This window comes from Chionomys nivalis, assembly GCF_950005125.1.
Source record: "Chionomys nivalis chromosome 23 unlocalized genomic scaffold, mChiNiv1.1 SUPER_23_unloc_1, whole genome shotgun sequence".
NCBI lineage: Eukaryota > Metazoa > Chordata > Mammalia > Rodentia > Cricetidae > Chionomys > Chionomys nivalis.
Window position 1 is genome coordinate 2,084,019 of NW_026646869.1, and position 21,640 is coordinate 2,105,658.

At 53.4% G+C, this 21,640-nt stretch overlaps 2 protein-coding genes across 4 annotated transcripts in view; both read right to left on the reverse strand.

Annotated features, from left to right (window-relative positions):
* Ppfia3 (PTPRF interacting protein alpha 3) overlaps nucleotides 1-14,047 on the reverse strand; it is a 30,471-nt gene extending 16,424 nt beyond the window's left edge. The window contains exons 1-13 of the mRNA XM_057760877.1: nucleotides 13,771-14,047; nucleotides 7,596-7,850; nucleotides 6,770-6,871; nucleotides 6,281-6,445; nucleotides 5,725-5,799; nucleotides 5,563-5,637; nucleotides 4,589-4,810; nucleotides 3,455-3,601; nucleotides 3,243-3,377; nucleotides 3,053-3,136; nucleotides 2,141-2,272; nucleotides 1,855-1,917; nucleotides 1,680-1,759 (exon numbers count right to left, since the gene is read on the reverse strand). Coding sequence (XP_057616860.1) covers nucleotides 1,680-1,759; nucleotides 1,855-1,917; nucleotides 2,141-2,272; nucleotides 3,053-3,136; nucleotides 3,243-3,377; nucleotides 3,455-3,601; nucleotides 4,589-4,810; nucleotides 5,563-5,637; nucleotides 5,725-5,799; nucleotides 6,281-6,445; nucleotides 6,770-6,871; nucleotides 7,596-7,835 — 1,520 coding nt within the window. The 5' untranslated portion in view covers nucleotides 7,836-7,850; nucleotides 13,771-14,047. The remainder of the gene's footprint in view (nucleotides 1-1,679; nucleotides 1,760-1,854; nucleotides 1,918-2,140; nucleotides 2,273-3,052; nucleotides 3,137-3,242; nucleotides 3,378-3,454; nucleotides 3,602-4,588; nucleotides 4,811-5,562; nucleotides 5,638-5,724; nucleotides 5,800-6,280; nucleotides 6,446-6,769; nucleotides 6,872-7,595; nucleotides 7,851-13,770) is intronic.
* A 943-nt stretch (nucleotides 14,048-14,990) lies between these two features.
* On the reverse strand, nucleotides 14,991-17,566 carry Lin7b (lin-7 homolog B, crumbs cell polarity complex component). Of its 3 annotated transcripts, none has more exons than XR_009056590.1 (6): nucleotides 17,468-17,566; nucleotides 17,103-17,221; nucleotides 16,892-16,963; nucleotides 16,178-16,387; nucleotides 15,360-15,576; nucleotides 14,991-15,095 (listed from the first exon to the last, which is right to left on the reverse strand). XR_009056590.1 is itself a non-coding variant. In XM_057760878.1 (6 exons), the coding sequence occupies exons 1-6, from the start codon at nucleotides 17,502-17,504 to the stop codon at nucleotides 15,074-15,076; spliced, it is 624 nt and encodes a 207-aa protein (XP_057616861.1). In that variant the 5' UTR covers nucleotides 17,505-17,566; the 3' UTR covers nucleotides 14,991-15,073. The 3 variants fall into 3 exon arrangements, 2 of the variants coding, with proteins under 2 accessions (XP_057616861.1, XP_057616862.1); XM_057760878.1 differs by having other exon boundaries at nucleotides 15,360-15,523; XM_057760879.1 differs by lacking the exon at nucleotides 16,892-16,963 and having other exon boundaries at nucleotides 15,360-15,523.
* Nucleotides 17,567-21,640: the final 4,074 nt, after the last annotated feature.

The following is a 21,640-nucleotide window of genomic DNA, read 5'->3' on the forward strand; positions in this document are numbered from 1 at the left end:
TTCTGGCCTGTGGGCATACATGGAGGCAGAATGTCGTATACATAGTAAATAAATAAATCTTAAAAAAAAAAAAAAGATTTATTAATCATGTATACAGTGTTCTGCCTGCATGTATCCTTGTCCGTCAGAAGAGGGCACCAGATCTCATTACAGATCGTTGTGAGCCACCTTGTGGTTGCTGGGAATTGATGACTGAAAGAACAGTCAGTGCTCTTAACCTCTGAGCCATCTCTCCAGCCAGTTTGTTTGTTTCAAGACAGGGTCTCCCTACATAGCCCTGGCTGTCCTGGAGCTCAAGAGATCCACTGTCTCTGCCTCCCTAATGCTGGGATTAAAGGTGTGCGCCACCACCACCCAGCTTAAATATTCTTCAATAAACAAAATTGAATGAAGCTGGACCTGAAGCTTATAAGCTTGCAGTCTCAACTACTTGGGAAGCTATGGCATAAGAATCACAGGTTCAAAGCCAGCCCAGGCAAGTAAGTGAGATCCTGTCTCAAAAGGAAAGTAAAAAGAGACTGGAGATATACAGGGTAGAGTTTAGAATCCCCCAGTGAGGGTGGGGTGTGGTCAGAGGTCTCTACCCTGCCTAGAATCCCCCAGTGAGGGTGGAGTGTGGTTAGAGGTCTCTACCCTGCCTAGAATCCCCCAGCGAGGGCCTGGGGTGTGGTCAGAGGTCTCTACCCTGCCTAGAATCCCCCAGCGAGGGGGTGGAGTGTGGTCAGAGGTCTCTACCCTGCCTAGAATCCCCCAGCGAGGGTGGGGTGTGGTCAGAGGTCTCTACCCTGCCTAGAATCCCCCAGCGAGGCGATGGGGTGTGGTCAGAGGTCTCTACCCTGCCTAGAATCCGCCAGTGAGGGTGGGGTGTGGTCAGAGGTCTCTACCCTGCCTAGAAACCGCCAGCGAGGGGGTGGGGTGTGGTCAGAGGTCTCTACCCTGCCTAGAATCCCCCAGCGAGGGCCTGGGGTGTGGTCAGAGGTCTCTACCCTGCTTAGAAACCGCCAGCGAGGGCCTGGGGTGTGGTCAGAGGTCTCTACCCTGCCTAGAATCCCCCAGTGAGGGTGGGGTGTGGTCAGAGGTCTCTACCCTGCCTAGAAACCGCCAGCGAGGGGGTGTGGTGTGGTCAGAGGTCTCTACCCTGCCTAGAATCCCCCAGCGAGGGCCTGGGGTGTGGTCAGAGGTCTCTACCCTGCCTAGAATCCCCCAGTGAGGGTGGGGTGTGGTCAGAGGTCTCTACCCTGCCTAGAATCCCCCAGTGAGGGTGGGGTGTGGTTAGAGGTCTCTACCCTGCCTAGAACCCCCCAGCGAGGGGGTGGGGTGTGGTCAGAGGTCTTTACCCTGCCTAGAAACCACCAGCGAGGGGGTGGGGTGTGGTCAGAGGTCTCTACCCTGCCTAGAATCCCCCAGCGAGGGTGGGGTGTGGTCAGAGGTCTCTACCCTGCCTAGAATCCCCCAGCGAGGCGATGGGGTGTGGCCAGAGGTCTCTACCCTGTCTAGAATCCCCCAGCGAGGGGGTGGGGTGTGACTTGATGACAGCACACATGAATCCCTGGGTTTTGATCCCCAGTACTATAAAAATTAAAAATAAGGGATGAGCAGCTGAAAGTAAGGAGTAGAGATGAGGGGATGAACTTGACTATCGGGGCTCCCTAGAGAAAGGACAGGAGGGCTTCCCTCACCGGGAATAGGAGGAGGGTGGTCTTCCCCGTAGCTGGTCAATCTCCATCTGCATTCGTTCCATCTCGGCCAAGAGCTGCTCCTAGGGAGAGGAGGCGGGCAGAGCTATGGGGTGAGATTCTGGTGCTCTGAGGAGAGGCTGCTCAATAGCTTCCCCACCGAGTCCCAGGCTCCCACCTTGTTCAGCAGTAGCTCGTCTTGAAGCTTCTTCATGTTAGCAATCTCCTCACTCAACGAGTTCTGTGGGGACAGGGATGAAATGGGAGGGCGAGGCCGGTTTGGAAGGGTTGTGACCTAGCAAAATTCTGCTCTTGGGATGTTCAAGAAAAATGGTGCCTTCAGTCAGTCAGAGTCTGCATGTAGGGAGGTGTCAGATGACAGATCTGAGGAAGATGTATGGGCCCCAGAATGGCAGCTAGAGACACCCTTGTTGTCAAAGGCCTAGGACGAGTGGGGAGCACACCTTCTCCTCCAGCGCACCCATGCGTTCCTTGAGGTGAAGCTGCAAGCGTTCATTGGATTCGCTCAGCAGCTTGTCCACTGTCTCTGACAGTCGTTTATTATGGTCATCGTTCATCTTCTCCCTCTGCCGGGCCTGAGCAAGGGACAGGGCAGAGACTGTCAAGCGGTTCCTTCCCGTATTATTGCCCTTCCCCGAAGCCCTCCTCATCTCATCTCGTCTGCCACCTAGCCTGGCCCCACCTAAGCTCACTCCTACCCCCCCCATTCCAACCAATGCCTCTGACGCCCCAGCTCAGCCCCGCCCACTGTCCTGCTCTTCTGTTAAGCCCCCCTCTTCACGTAAATCTCACCCAGCCTTGACCCCATCTAAGCCCCGCCCCCTCGTTTTAGTATCTCCCGAGAGGTAGCCTCATTACACCCCATCTCCCATCTATATCCCACTCAACCACGTACTCAGCTAACACAACCCCTGGAACCCAACCCCAGCTCCTTCATCTAAGTTCCTGTCCTCACTCTCAGGCTCTCTCTCTCTTTAAGTCCGGCCCTCACAGAAGTTCCACCTAACCCATTCCCTCCGCTAAATTCCTCCCAGTCCCACCGCCTCATCTAAGCCTCATACCCCGCACCTAGCATCTTCACGTAAGCCGGAAAAGCTCTGCCTGCCATTCATCTCGGTCCCGACTAGCTCACCCCCTCAGTAAGCCTTGCCCCAGGCTGGCTCATCTACTACACACACACACACACACACACACGGTTCCAAGTCCTGCTTCTCATGCAAACCCCTCCCCTGATATAAGCCTAGTCTTTCATCATCTAAACCATATTCCTCAAGTAAATCCTACCAGGCCACACCCTCAGATAAGCCCCGCCCCCACCTCACAGCGAGCTCCATTGTTTCTCTTGGCTCCCTTACCCGCTGCAGCTCCTGGTTCTTCTCCTCCAGCTGTGCCTCCAGCTGCCGAAGCCGTTCTTCAAAGTTTCCATGGCGTTCTTCAGCCTAGGGGACAGAACCCGTGGAGTCTGACTTGACTCCACAAAGATCCCTTGGAGTTCCTGGGCCCGCCCCTACACCCCTGGGCCCGCCCCTGCCACCAGGCTGTCACCTTGTTCAAAGCAGCCACACGCTGTGCCAGCTGAGCCTCTATCTCGGGCAAGGTCTCAGCCTTCTGCAGGGTCTGCTGGAGCTTCTGCTTGGCGTCGTCCAACCACTCAGCCAGCTGACGGCTCTTCTCTTCACTCTAAGAGAAACAGGCAGAAATGCCGAGCGGCTCATTTACCCAGCATCCTCCCATGGTCTCTTGCTGGTGGCTCTCACCTGTCGGTACAGCGACTCTTTGCTGGCCAACTCGTTCTCCAGCTTGTCGTTGGCATCATGTAGAGACGTGGCCTCACGCTGGGCACTCAGGTAGCGCTTCTCCAGCGTCGTGATGCGCTCTTCCATATCCTCCCGCTGAGCCAGGGCCTAAAGACAGTGTGAGGAGATGTGTGGACTACAACTCCCAGAAAGGCTTGTAGTGGCAGAGGCTGAGACAAGGCATGCAAGGGTTTATGGAAAATAAGCTCCTTGCCCCATTGTGCGTCATAACTTTTCAGACAGTCTGGCTTAGACCCTCCCATAAAGATGATGGAAAGCTCAGGGCCTTGCAGTGCCACCTGCATGTAACCTCAACAAGTAGGAGGCAAGAGGACTGAGAGTGGGAGGTCAGTCAAGTTCAAGGCCTGCCTGGGATACATATGCAAGTAAAAGACCAAAGACTTATGGGATGTGGTCTCCACTCAAACCCACTCAGTGTAACACTGTTAGTATCACAGAGCACTTGCTGGCATCTCTCTGAACAGTTCATGCCCACTCTCAAAGAGGCTAGCACAAGCTTAGACTTCCAGAAAAGGTGTGCTAGGATCAGGGGGAGACAGGCATGCCCGGGACTGGGACGAGGGCTTGTAGCAGGAAACAGCCCTGCTAAGGGGAAATAAAAAATCCTGTTCTCATTCACTGTCGTCAAGTATCCAGCCCAGCAGAGCCTACTACGCAGAAGTCTGAGGCAGAAGGCCATGACTGCACAAACAAACTGGGCAAGTTACCCTGTTTCAAAAAGGAAAGTAGTGGAAGGGATGGAGCTTGACTGTAGAGCTACTGCCCAGTATCCCTCCCGAGAGGCTGGGATGACTCAGAAGAAAGTACCTGCCAATAAGAATGTGCGACCATGGTTCAGAAGTAGATAGTTCCTGGGCCTAGGGGATGTGATATCCTGGCTTCTATCACCATGGTAACACAGTAAAAAGGTGCTAAGGGCCACACTGCCACACGCAAACACTCAGATCAGTCCCATTGTGATGCTCAGGAGACTGAGTCCAGGTCCCATCATGCTCAAACTCAGCTAATCTCGAAGGGTTGGGAGAAGGCCAGGGCAGGGGGACAGAGAGCGGCTCTCCAGGGGCTCCACCTCACCTCCTTGAGGTCTCGTTGCAGCTTGGAGTTAGCTTCCTCGGCCTTACCCAGCTCGCGGTGAGCAGTGCCCAGCTCCTCCTCCAGCTGGCTCATCTGACGGCACAGCACCGCCAGGCGCTCCCGCAGCTGGCACACCTCTGCCCGCTGCCGCTCCAGGGCCTCCTCCAGCTCTGCCGTGCGCCGGCTGGAGTCTCCAACAGGACCCAGACCATTGGCAAGGGTCTGGAGAGAGAGAGGAAGGAAGAGAACCCAAAGTGCAGAGCAGGGTTGATCAGCTACCACAGGGCAGGGGATGGGAAGGGGAACAAGAGACCAGTAAGGGCCTTGTAGACCAAAATCCAAAAGGGTCTGTCACTGACGGCCAAAGATGTTAGCTAGGTGACCAGTAAAGCTATTCGGGGTTCAGGTGTCATTGGGCCAAACATTAAAGAGACCATCAGGAGCTGATGAAATGGTTCAGCCACCAAGCCTGACGACCTTAGTTCAGCCTCCAGGACTCACGTCATGAGAGGAGCGAACAGCTCCTGTAAGCTGTCCTATGACCTCCCCGAGCACATAGGTGACACCTCTATATTATCACAGGCAAATTAATAAGAACTTTGAAAAATAGCAAAATGCTCATTACAGACTCAGGGAGGCCCTGGGCATAGTGCTGGAGGCTTGGACTTCAGTGAGGTAGAAGGCTCAGGTAGAAGGATCTTGAGCTCGTGGTCAACACGAGCTGTAGAGTGAGAACCGGACTCACAAAAAGTAAAAAGCTGGCTAAGGATGTGGTTCAGAAGAAAAGCCCCTGCCTAGAATACCTTAGTGAGGGGCTGGAGATGTTGCTCAGTGGAAGAGCCCCTACCTAGAATCCAGGAAGGAGTGCATGCCGAGGTAGAGCACTTGCCAAGATTATGAGACCCTAGATTCCATGATGAGCAAATCAATCACTGGTGAGTGGAAGTCACAGGGAGGGGACTTACACCTCTCACCTGTCCATCCCCATCCTTGCCTGGCTCCTCCAGCCCTGACCGCCTTCTAGATAGTTGATCTCGAAGGTTCAGAGTCTAGAAGAACCAAAACACCGGAGTTCCTGCTTAGAGGATGTCCTCCACCGAGACCTGGCCCCTCCCCTTCTCTGCCACGCCCCCTACCTCCTGATTGCTGAGTTCCAGCTCCTCCTCCAGCACCGCCACTCTCTCAAGCGCCATCCGCAATCTTTCTCGGACCTGAGGAGGGGTGTGAGACATATTCAGACCACATAGAGCCTGGAGCTACCCAGGAGGCTGAGGCAGAAGGATGCCTAGTGCAAAGTCTCAGTCTGAGTCTGGCGAACTCGTCCCTTATCACCCTGTGGAAGAAAGGTCTGAAGCCACTGTGAGTGTGGGTTGTCAGCCAGGTATCAGGCAGCCCCCCCCCCCCGTATCCACTACTCTTTTCTTATTTTTTAGACAATATAACCTTGTAAGGCCTGGAACTCTCTGTGTAGACCAGGCAATCCTCAAATTCATAGAGATCTACCTGCCTCTGCCTTCTGAGTGCTGGGATTAGATAGTACATATTTCTTTTCAATCAATTCATGTTCCAATTCGACACAATAATGTTTTCTCAGGTGTGAATATTCCAGTCAATAACAGCCAACTTTTTTTCTCTTTCCCACTTAGTTTAGTTGAGGTCAACCACGTTTTCTTCATTTTCTGACTCGCCTACCTTCTCATCCAGGGCCTTGTGATGCTCAAAGAGGGACTTTAGAGCCTTGAGCACCTCCACCTCCGAGGAGACGCCTCCAGGGGACTGGGCCTGCCGCTTCACCACAGTCATTCTCAGGGAACGCTCATGCCTGGACACCAGACACTCGAGGTGTTCCAAAAGGAGCTGGAAGGATAGGGCATGGCGTCAAGGAAAAGACGCAAGGGAGAAAAGGCAGGGTCAAGGCAAAGGGGACACGTTGGTAGTGCACAAGGAAGAAGATACAGGAGCATGCAGAGGTGAGGAAACGAGGGATAGCAGAGGTGGAGCCGAGGAAGGGGATGATATCAGCAGAAAGGTCAGGTCGGGGGGGGGGGGAAGGAGGGGAGCACGGGAAGGAAATGATCCAGGAGACTGAGAGCAAGAAAACTAGATGCTGGAAAAAGACGTGTTGGTAGGCACCACCGTATGCCCCATCCAGCTTAGACCCCCATCGCCAAAAGCCCTCACCCTGGTGTTGTTACGCTCCGCCTTCAGCTCTGCGATCTCTTCTTCTCTCTCCAGAAGCTGTTCCCGACATAAGTTAAGCTCCTTCGTCAGAGCCGCAAACTCCTGTCCAGGCGTGGGTAGAATCAGATGGCTGACTCAATTATTTTCCTATTTTCTCTCTTTGCAAGAATTTGAAGGCTCCGCCCCTCCTTGCTAGGCCCCGCCTCCTCCAGCTGCTCTAGAGTGACCCTTGCTAAGTCCAGCTCCTCTAGCATTCAAACTTCGCCCCTCTGGGGAGAACTCTCCTCCCTGTTGTTGCTCTGGACCTATGGGTCCTAATTAGGTCACACCTCCTCTTGTTGCTCAGACCCCGCCCTTCCATCCATACCACGCCCATCTCGATGATGAGGCACACCCACCAATGGTAAGCTAATTCCATATTCCTCCCTACCGGAGAAGGCTGGCACTACCCCTCTTAGGCTACCCTCTTTTCCCAGCTAAACCTTCTAGAGGTCCCGCCTTCCTAGTAAACCCAACACTGCCTGCCTCTTGCTAAGCCCCACGTTTTTTTTTTTTTTTGGCTCAGGCCCCGCCCTTCCTCTATAGTCTCCGCCTCCCCTCCAGGCTCCGCCTTTCTCAAGCTCTGCTCTCCCACCAAGTCCTACCCATCTTGCATCCTCAGCAAATCCTACGGCTCAGGCTCCGCCCTTTCCATATAAGCCCTGCCCATCTCGCAGCTAGGACCCGCCCATTAGCAGCAAGCCAATCCCATACTCCCTTCCTCGTGGCTCCGCCCACACAGGACTGCCCTCGCCTCTAGGCCCCGCCCCCTCGGGCCCCGCCCAACCTGAGGCAGCGCGATGCTGAGCTGCCGCTGCAGGGAATCCTTCTCGTGGCCGAGCTCACGCAGACGCAGTTGCGCTGTCGCCAGTCCATCCTGCGCCTCTCGCAGCGTCTCCAGCAGGCGCTCGCGCTCCGTGAGCATCGTGACCATGAGGCGCTCCAGCTCGCCGCCCGCCTCGTCCGGGCCCAGCGCCGAGCCCCGGCGGCCATCCTCGCTGATGGTGGGCATCACCTCGCACATCATGGCGGCGGTGCCGGCCTGCGGGTGCGCAGAGGGGGCAGACTAGCCTTTTCAGGGCTCAGGCAGAGAACTGAGGCGCTGCCAGTTTGGTACTCCCTGGGGCCCCAATCCGGGCATTGCACAAGGGGCAACTGAGGTCAGTCAAGCTGATCATGACATGGGGGAAAATGAGGTTCAGCCACGTGGTGAGGAGGCAAGGAAACTAGGTGCTGGCCGCCAAGAGCGGGAAACTGGGGCCTGTTCTTTGTAATCATGGCAAAGATAAACTGGGAATCCATTGCTCTTAGATAAACAGCGGGGACTTCTTAGGTAAAATCATTTTGGGACGTTGAGACTTGGCTCCGCCAGACACTGGTAGCAAACCAAAGCCTAGCCACTCGAGAACTGAATAAAGCCGGGAGACTAGTCACTGGCTGAGTGGGTTAAAACTAGCTTTTGCCTGTTGTGGATCCGCTTTGAATCCTCAACCCACTTCATAGATGAGGAAACTGAGGCCCAAGCCAGAACCACGCCTTGAAAAAGTCACGGGACTTCGGATACTGAATTAGGTCACTAGGCAGTGATGTGGTGCCCGTCTCTCTCTATGACCTAAGGACCAACAGCACACTTGAGAGAATAAGAGTAAAAAAAGCACGAGAGCTGGAGTCATAGCTCAGCATAAAGCACATGCTTGGCACAGCGCGAAGCTCTGGATCGAATCCCCAATACCAATAAAATAAAATATCCATTTATTAAGCCAGGCAGTCTCTTTCCCGGAACCCTCCTTACTCCTAGTGGGTCTAGATCGCTTGAAAGACCCATAAAATCTAAGGTGTTGGAGTCTTCTCCGCCCTTTTAGGATCTAGGCGTCCTGGGATGCTCCTCCAGCCCCGCCCTCATGAGGCGTTAACCAAGAGTATAGGAGGGGGAAGGGGCGGGGTTTATAGGGCCGGAAGGCGGGACTCGGGCCCTCCTGGCCAGGGGCGGGGCGGAGATGTAGTGAGGGCCAGTGAGCCTCTCCCTGGAACCCTTCAGGTCCAACAGGTCCATCTGGCCCGGCCGAAAGCAGGAGGGACTTTCACTCCTTCCCCAGTCCACGCAGCGGCCTAACCGGTTTGAGATTGGATACTTCCCAGCTCCACCCAAATGAGGACTGTGACCAAAGCCCAGTGCTAGGGCCTTGGGTTCTTGTGAGAGGAAGAAGAGGGCTGATGGGCTCTGGAGTGTAGCAAAGGATGCAGCTGAGTCCTGAGAGCTCCTTTGTCCTTAAATGGTAGGTCATGAAACTCTACACCTCCCAGAAACTGAGTCCAAGAAAACATTTTTGAGAGAGAAGGCCAGCTTTAGGCAAGACCCCAACATGGGGAGCTCAAAGCCACAACGGGGTCAGGACACACAGCCTGGGGTGACTTAGGTCACACCTGGGTCAGGACACACAGCCTGGGGTGACTTAGGTCACACCTGGGTCAGAACACACAGCCTGGGGTGACTTAGGTCACACCTGGGTCAGGACATACAGTCTGGGGTGACTTAGGTCTCAACGGGGTCAGGACATACAGGCTGGGGTGACTTAGGTCACACCTGGGTCAGGACATACAAGTCTGGGGTGACTTAGGTCTCAACGGGGTCAGGACATACAGGCTGGGGTGACTTAGGTCTCAACAGGGTCAGGACATACAGTCTGGGGTGACTTAGGTCACACCTGGGTCAGGACATACAGCCTGGGGTGACTTAGGTCTCAACGGGGTGACTTCGGTAGCTGTGGAGCTCAAAGCCACAACGGGGTCAGGACACACAGCCTGGGGTGACTTAGGTCACACCTGGGTCAGGACATATAGGCTGGGGTGACTTAGGTCTCAACGGGGTCAGGACATACAGCTGGGGTGACTTCGGTAGCTGTGTAGACCTCAGATTCACTGAACAAGAAAGTGGGTACTCAGGCTGGAAAGATGATTGAGAACACTGCTCTCCCAGAGGACCCAGAAGGCAACTCACACCTGTCTGTGACTCCAATTTCACAACTTCTGACGTCCCCATACAGACATACGTGTAGGTAAAACACCAATGCACATAAAATTGACATAAGTCATTAAAAGAAATAAAGTGGACAATCAATGTCCTCAAGATGCTAATCCCACACTAAAGACAAGACACTGAGCCCGGGACTGACGACAAGAGCTGCTTTTTTGCGAACTAGCGGGCCTATGCTACAACTGAGGTTTCGGAGGTGATGTCAGTCCAAAACAGCCTGACAAGATGAATAGATGTCTGCGTCACCCAAGAACCCAAAACACAGAGGTGAGCAAAATGACACAAAGGGACATCCCTAGTGCAGGACATAGTAAATCTGGTCCAAAGACAAGATACAGAACTCAGAGCTTGCTCAGTATGAATGCATGACACAAAATATAAATCAAGCCCCAGCTGATCCCAGGTGAGGCAGAAGAATGGCAAGTTTGAAACCAGCTGGAGGAGCTGGGCAGTAGTGGTGCACCTTTATTTTTTGTTTTGGGTTTTTTTTTGTTTGTTTGTTTGCTTGCTTTCTGTTTGTTTGTTTTGATTTTTCAAGACAGGGTTTCCCTGTAGTTTTGGAGCCTGTTCTGAAACTCACTGTGTAGCCCTGGCTGTTCTGGAACTAGCTCTTATAGACCAGGCTGACCTCAGGCTCACAGAGATCCGCCTGCCTCTGCCTCCCGAGTGCTGGGATTAAAGGCGTGCACCACCAGTACCAAGCTTGCGCCACTGCCCGGCTGGTGCACATCTTTAATCCAAGCACTCAGGAGATAGAGGCAGCTGGAACTCTATGAGTTCTAGGCCAGCCTGGTCTACAGAGTGAGTTTCAGGACATCCAGGACTGTTACACAGAGAAACCCTGTTTTGGAAAACAAGCAAGCAAACAAACAAACAAACAGATAAAAACAAAAACTAGCCTGAGGAAATTCTGTCCCAAACACACACACACACACACACACACACACACACACACACACACACACACACCAGGGCCAGCAAGATGTCTCAGTGGGCAAAGGCATTTGTTACCAAGACTGAGAACCTGAGTTTGATTCTCTGGGACCCGTATGGTGTAAGGAGAGAACCTACTCCTGCAAGTTGTCATTTGACCTCCACCCTCACACTGTGGCATGTGTGCACACATACAAAAACACACAAAAGTGTAGGAAATAACAGGGATATATGAGATTCCCTAATGGGGGTGGGGGTATTCAGGACACAAGAACACTTTTGAGGCTGAAGACTCTAGAAAAGCAGAGAGTTGAGAACAGACTTAGAATCCAAGGCAGCAGGTGGAGATGAAAACCTATGCTCCACCAGGGACAAGTCTGACACCAGAGCTAAGGTCATAGTAAGGGGAGGAAAGAAGTTGGGGATCGAGGGGACAGGGCCCTAGAACCTGAGACTTGAAAAGACAAGAAGGAGACTGCTCTAGGACCTTTCAGTTTAAAACTGGGCAAGCTCCAGGGGCTGGAGAGATGGCTCAGCAGTTAAGAGCACTGGCTGCTCTTCCAGAGCACCTGGGTTCAATTCCCAGCACCCACAGGGAAGCTCACAACTGTCCGTAACTCCAGTTCCTGTAGATCTGGCATCCTCACATAAACATACATACAGAAAAACATCAATTCACATAAAAACCAATCTTTTTTTTTTTTATTTTTTGCAAGGTTTCTCTGTAGCTTTGGAGCCTGTCCTAGATAGAATTCACTGTGTAGCCCAGGCTAGCCTCAAACTCACAGGGATGTGCCATCTCTGCCTCCCAAGTGCTGGGATTAAAGGCATGAGCCACCACTGCTCAGTAAAATAAATCATTTTTAAAAGATTGTGCAAGATAAATAGCACAAATCTAATAAATACTAGACTGTTTAACTGAAAACACATTCTACAAGTTAGAATATCCATGGGATGAGAAGGAGCTCTAGAACAAGGGCAGACATGACAGAACATAAAACACACGGGAAATGAAAAGACTGGAGAGCTTACGTTGAGATGATTTGAAGGGGCGGTGGCGGGGCGAGATATTTTTGTTTATTTGGTCTTGTGATAGGAATTGAACCCTGGATCTCATGCATGTGAGGCGAGTGCTCTGCCTCGGAGATATACCCCCAGCCCCAGCAGCTAGAAAATAGGACCTGTCTGAGGAGAAGGTTGAGAGCAGAAATTGACATAGGGATGTTATCTAGGTGTTTGAAAAGACCAGAAGAGAAGAAGGAAAAGAAGAAGACGAGGAGGAGGAGGGGGGAGAGGAAGAAGAAGAGGAAAAGGAAATGTGCACATAGGCTACATGGCACAACCCTGCTCGCTGGGGATGGGGAGAAGCAAGTGGCAAAAGACATGCCGAGAATGTAGCACATGGTATAGAATGCGGATCACGCCTTGACGAGGATGGAATAGATGTGCCATCTGGAAATGCTCTGGAACTTGGAATCAGGAACATAACACAAGGAAAGGACTCATTATAACTAGAAATGCAGGAAGATGGCTAGTAGGTTCCAGGTCACCTCAAGAACCCTGGCCACAGAACACACTGGGAGGAAGGGATGGCTGCTTGGTACTTGGAGTATGAGATATCAGACATCACCATATGGGTCTCTAGAGGCAATGAGATGCCAGAAATACATCAACCACCCAGCTTTAGTGGGAGAGGAGAGTCTGCAAGTCTAGCACCTGAGATAACAGGCAGATGAGTTCATTAAGGCCATGGAAGAAGTGAAGTTGGTTGAACGGTGAGGCCACAAAAACCTGAAGATGGGAGTGCAGTGGAGAGCCAGGCAGGGGTCCAGACCTTTGAGTCCATGTGGAGGGTGTTATAGACTTAGAGCCTGAATATTTGATGGGAGTGTAGGGCTGGGCAGGTGATCTGATGGACGAGACAGTTGTCATGGTCTGAGATTCTGGGTCCCTAGGATGTATTTTTTTAAATGAGGGTTACAAGATGGGGTGAGACACTAGATCTCCCAGAAGGAAGGAGGACAGAAGCAGAGGAGCTGCATTCCAGATTTTTGAAGAGAACTCACGGTGCCTGAGTCCCTAAGGCAGTAAGCAGGTGCCGGTGTACCAGGAGACTGGGCACATTTGTCTGACATGGGGGAGAGGGGGGAGGGTTGTTAAACTAGGTGCTAAGTGGAGGGGGGTGGGCAAAGCCTGGGAAACTGGATTCCCCGGGTGCTGAATAGGGTGACGGTGATTACTCAGGGTCAGCAGATATTGGGTACCAACAGCCCTTCAGAACCTGGTGGGAGCTGAAGGTTCCATGACAAGGTCTCTAAAGCGTCCTGGGCAGGGACATTCAAAAGCCCTGAAGTGAAGCAGCCAGAGTCCCGGAAAGCTAGGGTGCCTAAACATGAGAACCCTGCGGCCCAGCTAGGGGTGGTGGGGCGCCGGGGATCCCCAGGTCAAAGGCGCGGTTAGGGGGATCCCCACGCCGCCTGCACCCCCTTCTGGGCGGCTGTGGCAAGAGAAGGGGGAGGCGAGGCTACCGAGAGAGCTGACCATGGACAGCTCCAGCGCCGGCCTGTTTCCAGGGCGAGCCGGCCTGGACGGAGGAACGCTGCCGGCTGTTCCAGCCAGAAGGTGGGGGGCGCGAATGGGGGAACGATTCGGAAGCAATAGAGGTAGCCGTGCAGCGGTGGCCAGTGTCTGGAACTCCCAGGACTGGGCCCAAAGGGGGGATCTAGACTAAGCCTGAACTGAGGGATTCAGGCTTCTGGGCCCTGGAGAAGGCGAAAGGAGGCAACCCGCCTGAGATACCAGGGTTCGGCTGGGGACTCTGGGCTCCGAGAAGGGACACGCCTGGTTCTCCTGGGTTGGCTTGTGAAATCTGGACTCTGGGTTCCCTTGGGATGTAGATGGGAATGCAGGATTTCGAACAAGTGAGTGGGGGAGGCTAGCCCAGGGGTCCCCGGGGTGGGCGCTGCCGGGCAGGCTGGGCCGGGCTCTTACCTACCTGGTCCGCGGCGACTGCGGGAGGAGCTGGGCTGCAGTAGGGACGCGGGGTGGGGTAGGGGCACCGGGTGGGGCCCCTGGCGGCGGCCGGGGCCCGGATCTGGAGCTCTGGAGCCCTGTCTACGCCGCTAGCGCGGGCTCAGCGTCTCTTGCTCCGGCTTCGGCGCTGGGGACCCCCCTCCCCCTCACGGTCTCACAGCCTTCTTATTCCCTAAAATAGCCCCCTGCCCTTGTCACCGTACAGCCTCCCCCCGCGAGGCCGCAGTCGCCAGATCCAGGGGTGCCCACCAGCGCCCCCCAATCCCACCTTCTCCCCCCCAAAAAATTTCTCCTCCCTCCCCCTCCCCCAACAGATCCCAGGTGGTCGTGGCCCCTTTAACAGAAGACTGACGGACGGCGCTGAGTGGCCAATGAAAATTAGCGTCCGTGCCGGCCGGTGACCAGGCCCCGCCTCTGCATCGAGAGGGAGGGGCCGCGCGGGCGGAGAGCTGGGGGCGGGACTCATGGTGCAGTGACCAATAAGTATGCAGCGTGCGGCGGCCTGGGATGGAGGCGGAGCCCGGCAGAGGATGATGTCACCTGAATCTTGTAGCGCGCGTGGAGCACTAGTCGCGACCCCGTGTTCCCGCGGCAGCGCGCATCTCACGGGACAGGAGGGCTAGGTGGCGGGTTGGGAATTAAACGTTCAAGGTGGGAATCTTTTTTTTTTTAAAGGCAAGGGCGGCTCCCGGAAGGATGTGCTCGGTTGGAAAGTGAGGCGAGTGGCCGACGGGTGGTGAGTGCCTGGTACTCCGCACCCCTGCGCCCGTCTGGGGAATTGCACGCGCCCCGCTACCGACTCCCTCTCAGACGGTGGCACGGCCCTCTGGGCTCCCCCAGCGGATGGTTCGCTCCGCCACGCCTACAGAGGCAGAGCTCCTGCTGCGTTTCAAGACTCCCGCGTCCGACCGGCGGCGGAAGACCCTACCAAGCCCTCCTCTCCTTCTGAACCTCTAAAGTGTTGGGGACAGTGGTCTTCAGTACTGCGCCCTGGCATTCATTTAGACGCAGCCTTGAGCCCGATTAGTCTCTGGGAAGCCGGCCAACCTCAGTCTTCAGTGCTGCTCGAGCAGAGTCGATCTCGCTACCCATACTGGAAAGAGCTTGGTTTTAATCTCAGCTTCACCCTCCTCCTCCACAGACACTATTCCAGGATGCGCGACAGACACACAAGACACTTGGTGAGGGTTAAAGATCTTTAAATACGGTGCCAGTGACAATAAATAATACTGTACAGGGGAGGTGGAGGGTCCTGCTCTCTGATTTCAGCCTCGGGACTCCAAAGACCTGCAAGGATGTGGAGAGGGGAAGTTCAGGCTCAGAGGAGGTTCAGTGGGGGCATGAGATGTTTAAGGCTGAGGTTCTGGAAACAACGGTTCAGAAAAGCAGACACGGGGATTCTGAGATTAGGAAGTCAGAGTCCCAGGGCCTTGGCTACCATGGTAGGGGTCAAGGGTCAGGAAGCCCCTGTGAAGAGCCAGGGATCACTGGCCTGGCTTGGGAGTCTGGGGCTGGGGACGGCAGCAGGGGGAGAGTGGGCGCGAGGCTCACGTGTAGCTGTGGTGTTGCTGGCGCCTCCGGGCAGACCGCATCTTCTCAAAGCGGGCCTCCATCTCCTCCAGCACCCGCGGGGTGTACCGCACCACCAGTTTCACTGAGCTCTGGGCGGCCTTCAGGAGTTCCACGGCTTTTTCATGGTGTTCGCCCTCCACACTCTGCAGGGCAGGCCTCGCACAGACTGCTGACCCAAACCGCTGCCCTTACCACCCTACCCAGGACACGGGACCAGTGGATAGTGAGAAGGCTGCTAGGGTCAAATCTCCAGGGCCTCATCCCCCTCCCCAGTGGATTACCAACTTGAGATTCAACACCTGCACCCTAAAACCTGTCATGTCAGTACAGCTTAGAGTCCTAGTCAATGACGCAGGTCACAGAACCTGTTCTTGTCCTCCCAGATTCTGGAGAGGCCTCCACACTCCCTAAGCATACTGTTCTCACAGCCCAGTAACAAAAGCCCAGCTTTTCTGGCCAAACTACCTCCTCCGTGGTGCATTCTTGGATTCTAACTACTGGGGTTCAGGATGTTGGGTGGCCCAGACTTCTATCAGAGCCAACCTTTCTCCTCAGGCCAGGGGAGTGCAATTACCGACCCTATCCATTCTCAGCCAGAACCACCCTCCACCTCTGAGTCCTGAGAATTACCCATCCTTCAGTATCCAATCCAAAGGTTCCTCCTATAAAACCTTCCATCCTCTACACTGGACTGGTCCCCTAGCGTGCTCTCAAGTCCTTGAGAGTCAGCAGTGTCTACAAAGGCTGTGCTCCCTGTGTGGAGGGAAAAACTCCAGATACTGTGCGGCCCCACTCACCACACCATTCACGGACAGCAGCTGGTCTCCCCTCTTGAGGCCACCATGGCGATCAGCCACGCCTCCAGGGATGACTCGAGAGATGTAGATGGGTGAGTTCTGCTCTTTGCCACCCATGATGTTGAAGCCCAAACCCTCATCAGTCTTCGGTAGTTCCACGACCCTGGGATGTGCATGGCCCTCACTGGCTGTGAAGGCAGCCACTGTGGCCTGGAAGAGAGAAGGTGCCTTGATGTGAGAGACCCTGGCCCCTTGAGAAAGGGGCACTTCAGCCAGGGTTCTAAGGTCAAGCAGGGGACTCCTGCCAGGTGACTAAAACCTGTGAGAACAGTTGCATTCTTCCACAAGCCAGGTATGTCCTCAGTATTTTGCACCTGCCAATCTTGTTTTCAGACAAACTAGCAGGTGGGGACAGGACTGAGTCTGCTGGTAGTAACAAGAAGAGTGGGGCACTGCAGTTTGGACAGATTCCCTGTTCACGAGGTCCAACTGGATCGTCTTTTAGGGCTATCTTTACGGCAGAAAAGTGAGGTCAGTTTCCTCGCCTGTTGCTAAAGAGAATCTCAAGTGCATTCAAGTTAAAAATGTGCAGTTATTTAAAGGGCATTATAAATAAATCTTCATAGGGTGTAAGAGATGCGCAAATGAAAAGGAAGGCGTATGAACGGCCAGCTTTAGGAGGCACTGTGCCTTTCTGCAGGGACAGGCGCCTACCTTGGCTGTGGCGTGAGCCCGCACCTCAGCGCTGCCAGTGATATCCAGCGTGTCATAGAGCTGCTCATACACCTGGGGGTGGGGGACGCGGTAGCATCAGGGAGATGCCAGTTCACAGCCCTGGACACGATTGTCTGTGTTCACTTGCCCGTCACGGGCCCCGCCGACCAGCGCTAGTAAACTACAACTCACACAGTTCCAAGGTGCTCACCTCGCGGATGGCAGAACAGAAACGGCTCTGCAGGACCCGCTGCAGGGCCTGCAGCTTCTGCGGGGGCAGCTCCCCGCTGCGTTGCAGCCGCTCCAGCAGCTCCACGGCCCGGGACACGTCTGCAGAACGCGGTAAGAACAGCGAAGGCAGCAGGAAGGGCGACCGAGGTCAGGCTGGAAGCGATCGTCGCGCCCCGCCGGTCCCCTGGACCCCAACCTCAGGCGGGGTGTTGTTGGTGCGCTCCGCCCCAGACCCTCCCACGCCCGCAGGCCGCGCCCCGCCCACCCTGACTATGCCTGTCCCCGGCATCTAACTGGCGCGGCCCACTGAGCTTAGAAGCCAGACTGGACCCCCCGAGCGCTTACCCCGCTCCAGTCCCAGCGGCTCCACCAGTGCAGCCATATCGCGGCCAACGCAAGCCACCCGCCCGGGCGACAGCAAGGAGGAGGTGCCGCACGAGGCCCCGCCCACCAGGTGCCGGCAAGGAGGCGCAGCGCGAGGCCCCGCCCACACCACTGACGTTGAGGCGGTGCCACGCAAGGGCCCCTCCCACTTGGGGGACTTGCAAGACCTTGGTCCTCCGCGTGCTTAGCTCCCTGTGCATCACTACATCACTACCAGATGATTGCATGGGTTTGTTCTGGTTGTTATCTTCCTGTTACAATGTTGGTGTGGGCGTGGTTTCTCAGGATTCCAGGGCTCTGCAGGACCCGCTACAGGGCCTACAGCTTTCCAGGAGCCTGGGAAAAGAGGATCGCTGTGACTAGAAAGCCTGGGATACATACCAAGAGCCTGTATCCAGAAATCAGAACAATGAAATCTGAAGTTGAAGATGTAACTCAGTCAGTAGAGTGCTAGCCTAGCATGCTCAAGACTCTGGGTCGCATACTCAGGAGCGCATAAGTCACGGGTGGTAGTGGACGCCTGTAGTCCCAACACTCAGAAGTGGAGGCAGGAGATCAGAATTCTATGCAAGGTCACCTTCGGTTACACACACAGCGCAGAGCTTGGTGGCACACACCTTTAATCTCAGCACTCTGGAGGCAGAGGCTTTTAAGGCGGTCCTCATGTATATAATGAGTTTCAGAGCTGCCAGGAATACACAAAACCCTGTCTATACAGAGACTCACAGAGACACAGAAACAGACCTGAGCAGGAACTTTCACAGCTCACAGAGATTTTTGGAAGAGAAAGTCAAGGAGCCATAAGGCCTAGGTCACCCAGAGTGCCCAAGAGGCTGGGAAGTCATGATGATGGCACAAGAGAGGGCTTGTACTGTCATTTACATGTTGGATTTGTATTTTCATATAAATTCCTAAAAGTGACATAGGATCGCCAAGTGTGTAACTGAAGATCTCTGGGGGCACCCAAGAAGTCTGGATTGCACAAGTGGCAGGAGGGAGGATGCTGTCGCAATAAGCTGAGGCCGGAGGACTGGTAGACTAATGTGAAACATGCCTGTTTGGGTCGAGAGGTGCAATGGGAGTATTTTTTTTTTTTTTTTTTTTTTTGGTTTTTCGAGACAGGGTTTCTCTGTGGCTTTGGAGCCTGTCCTGGAACTAGCTCTTGTAGACCAGGCTGGTCTCGAACTCACAGAGATTCACCTGCCTCTGCCTCCCAAGTGCTGGGATTAAAGGCGTGCGCCACCACCGTCCGGCTTGCAACAGGAGTATTAATGTGTGCAGGCTACCATTTGTTCAGTGGTGGCTATGTGGAGTGCATGCAGATCTTTTCAACTTGAGAAGACTGTGCTGGGGCTGGGAATATAGCTCAGCTAACAGTACTTGCCTTAGCAAGCAGAAGGCCCTGAGGCCCTGGGTTCAGGCTCCAGTATTGCACACCCCGGTGTGATGGTGCACTTCTGGAATCCCAGCCTGTGGAGGCAGGAAGACCATCAGTTGGCCAGCTTAGACTACAGATGCTTTATGGGCCTGTGATGTCTGAAAGGGGCCTGGGAACTGGAGGCCAGAAGGTGGTGCTGGCTGCCTCCAGTGTTAAGACAAGGGGGAGAGGAGTGCAGGAACAAGGAAAGAATGAGGGAGTAGGAGGAAAGCTAGGCGGGGAGGCAGGAGAAGAGCGGCTGTTTTGAAGAGGGGTGGTCATTGATATGGAATGTTGCTGATGGCTGTTGGTGTGATTCTGGCTTAGCGGGGTGGGGATGTGGTCAGAAAAGGGTGTGTTTAAGGGCAGAGTGTCTCTCCACCACAGCACTCACAATAGTAGCAGTGTCAACGACAAGACGTCACTGAGCCTTCCTTAACTACCCATTTCACCAGAGAGCCAAAGATGGCCTTGGCCTCCTACCTCAGCCTTTCAAGATTTAAGGTTTCAGCTACCATGCCTGGCTTCAAAGGCAGCAACCTGAACCAAACAACCAGGTACCTGCTGCAGAAGCTTTTATGGAGCTTAGCTTCTGCCTTTCTATCTTTAGCTCAGGGACAGAGTATTGTCCTTAACCTTTTGAGCCACTCTGAGTAGCAGGGACTAGCAAAAAACTGGACAGCCACCTCTTGGCTAAGGAAGTGATCGCTGATTGTAAGTTCTACAGAGCAAACGCCAGATCAGGCTCCAAAGCCTGACAGAGAAACTCTGTCTCCAAAAACAAAACAAACTAAAATTTACTTTATGACTTTGTGTATATGGCCTAGCACAGCACACATGGAGGTCAGTGCCCTCTTGTGAATGCCTAGGTGGTCACAGCTTTTGGTTTAATCCATGTTTGCCTGTGACATCCTTAGTGTGGGGCTCAAGCTGTGCTCTGAGATGCTATTTCAAGAGGTCCTTGCTTGTTGGTACCTTTCACAAACTTCCATTCTTTACCCTACATCCTCAGCTTCTTTCCAAGCCTCAAACACAACAGGAATTGTAGTTACTTTTTTTTTTTTTAAAGGCAGTGTCTTGCTTGTCCCAGTTGACTTTAAATTCATGATCTTCTCATACCACAACTGGCTTTAAAAAAAAAAAAAATATTTATTATGTATAGTGTTCTGCCTGCATGTATGCCTTCACCCCTGAAGAGGGAGGGTGCCAGATCTCATTATAGATGGTTATGAGCCCTCTGAGTCATTGTTCTAGCCCCTTTATTTTCTTTTTATAATTCCCAAAGTTGGAAATTTCAGTTTTCTTGCCAGCCTGGGTCAACTTCTCTAGGAACTGCAATCTACTTCCATTGTACTCCTCTGTAGACCAGGCTGGCCTCAAACTCAGAGATCTGCCTGCTCTTGCCTCCCAAGTGCTAGGATTAAAGGCATGTGCCACTTTTGAATTGATTTTCTTGAATCCTTCATTCACTTAATTCCTAAGCCAAAAGGAGTTTTCATTAAATTTGTCCAATTCCATCTTTCCAGCATTTCCGGGGTTCATGACAAGAAATTTGGGTGTTTTGGTATCTAAACTAATTCCTAAATCCATCTACTAAAATACTCCCCTCCCCCATACACACACCAAAGATGGGTAATTTTCTGTGTAGATATGGCTGTTTTGGAACTCAGTAGAGACTGGGCTGGCATTTGATCTGCCTGCCTCTGCCACCACACCCAGCTCACCTACTAAACCACGAACCTCAGAGTTGAGTGTGCTCACGACTTTAATCCCAGCACTCAAGAGGTGGAAGGAGGCAGGTAGAATTCTGTGAGGCTAGCCTGGTCTAACTAGTGAGTTCCAGGACAGCAAGGGCTACAGAGACTGCCATAGAAACAAAAAGAATTTAAACTGTCAACCTCAGACGTGCTAATTCTTTACTTTCTGCTTTCGCTTCAGTGGCCCTGCATCTTCTACCCACCCTTCTTGTTATCTCACAAGTCCTTTTCCCAACAAGCCTATGAAATTCCAAGTGGCTGCTGAATACTGTGGTCTAAATCCTTGATTTTGTATTCCTATCCTGCTCGGTCTCCTAGTGGCCACCCTGCCGTGGCATGTGGTGGGAGGCACTCCACCAGAGCAGTGTGGTTGCTGAAATCTCACCACGCCTCCAGAAGAGATTCCGGGCCTCACAGGAAACCTACAGGAGCTTCACATTTCTACAATCTTTTCAAGGCTGTGAATACAGTGGTTGTTTCCCACCAGTAATGATAAGCACTCATTTTGAAGGCAAAACCATGATTATCCACAAAATACAACACATTGATAGCTGGGAGATGGGGACAAATTGCTGCTGCCCCCAAAATAGGAGTGTCAGTACATCCTCAACAACTGCACAGAATCTCTTGGGGAGCGCTTCCCAATGAATCTGTTCACCAAGCAGAGCTTGGACATTTGGTCTGTCAGTCCCCAGAAAAATAACCATATAGCACTTGGCATACACAACTTCATGTCCATTCACCACTTCGGAGGTCTCAGTGCAGTCGCTCAGCCGCGCACACTTGGCAGGAGCCTGAGGCAGGTGCTCTCATCTCATGAGCAGGAAACAGAACACAGCACATTCCCAAGAACTTATTTCCTCTAACCGGGTCCTTCCTCTTAAAACCCACAGCCACCCCAACAGCTGGAGACAAATATCCCATGTGAAGGCAATATCCCATGTGAAGGCCATATTATAC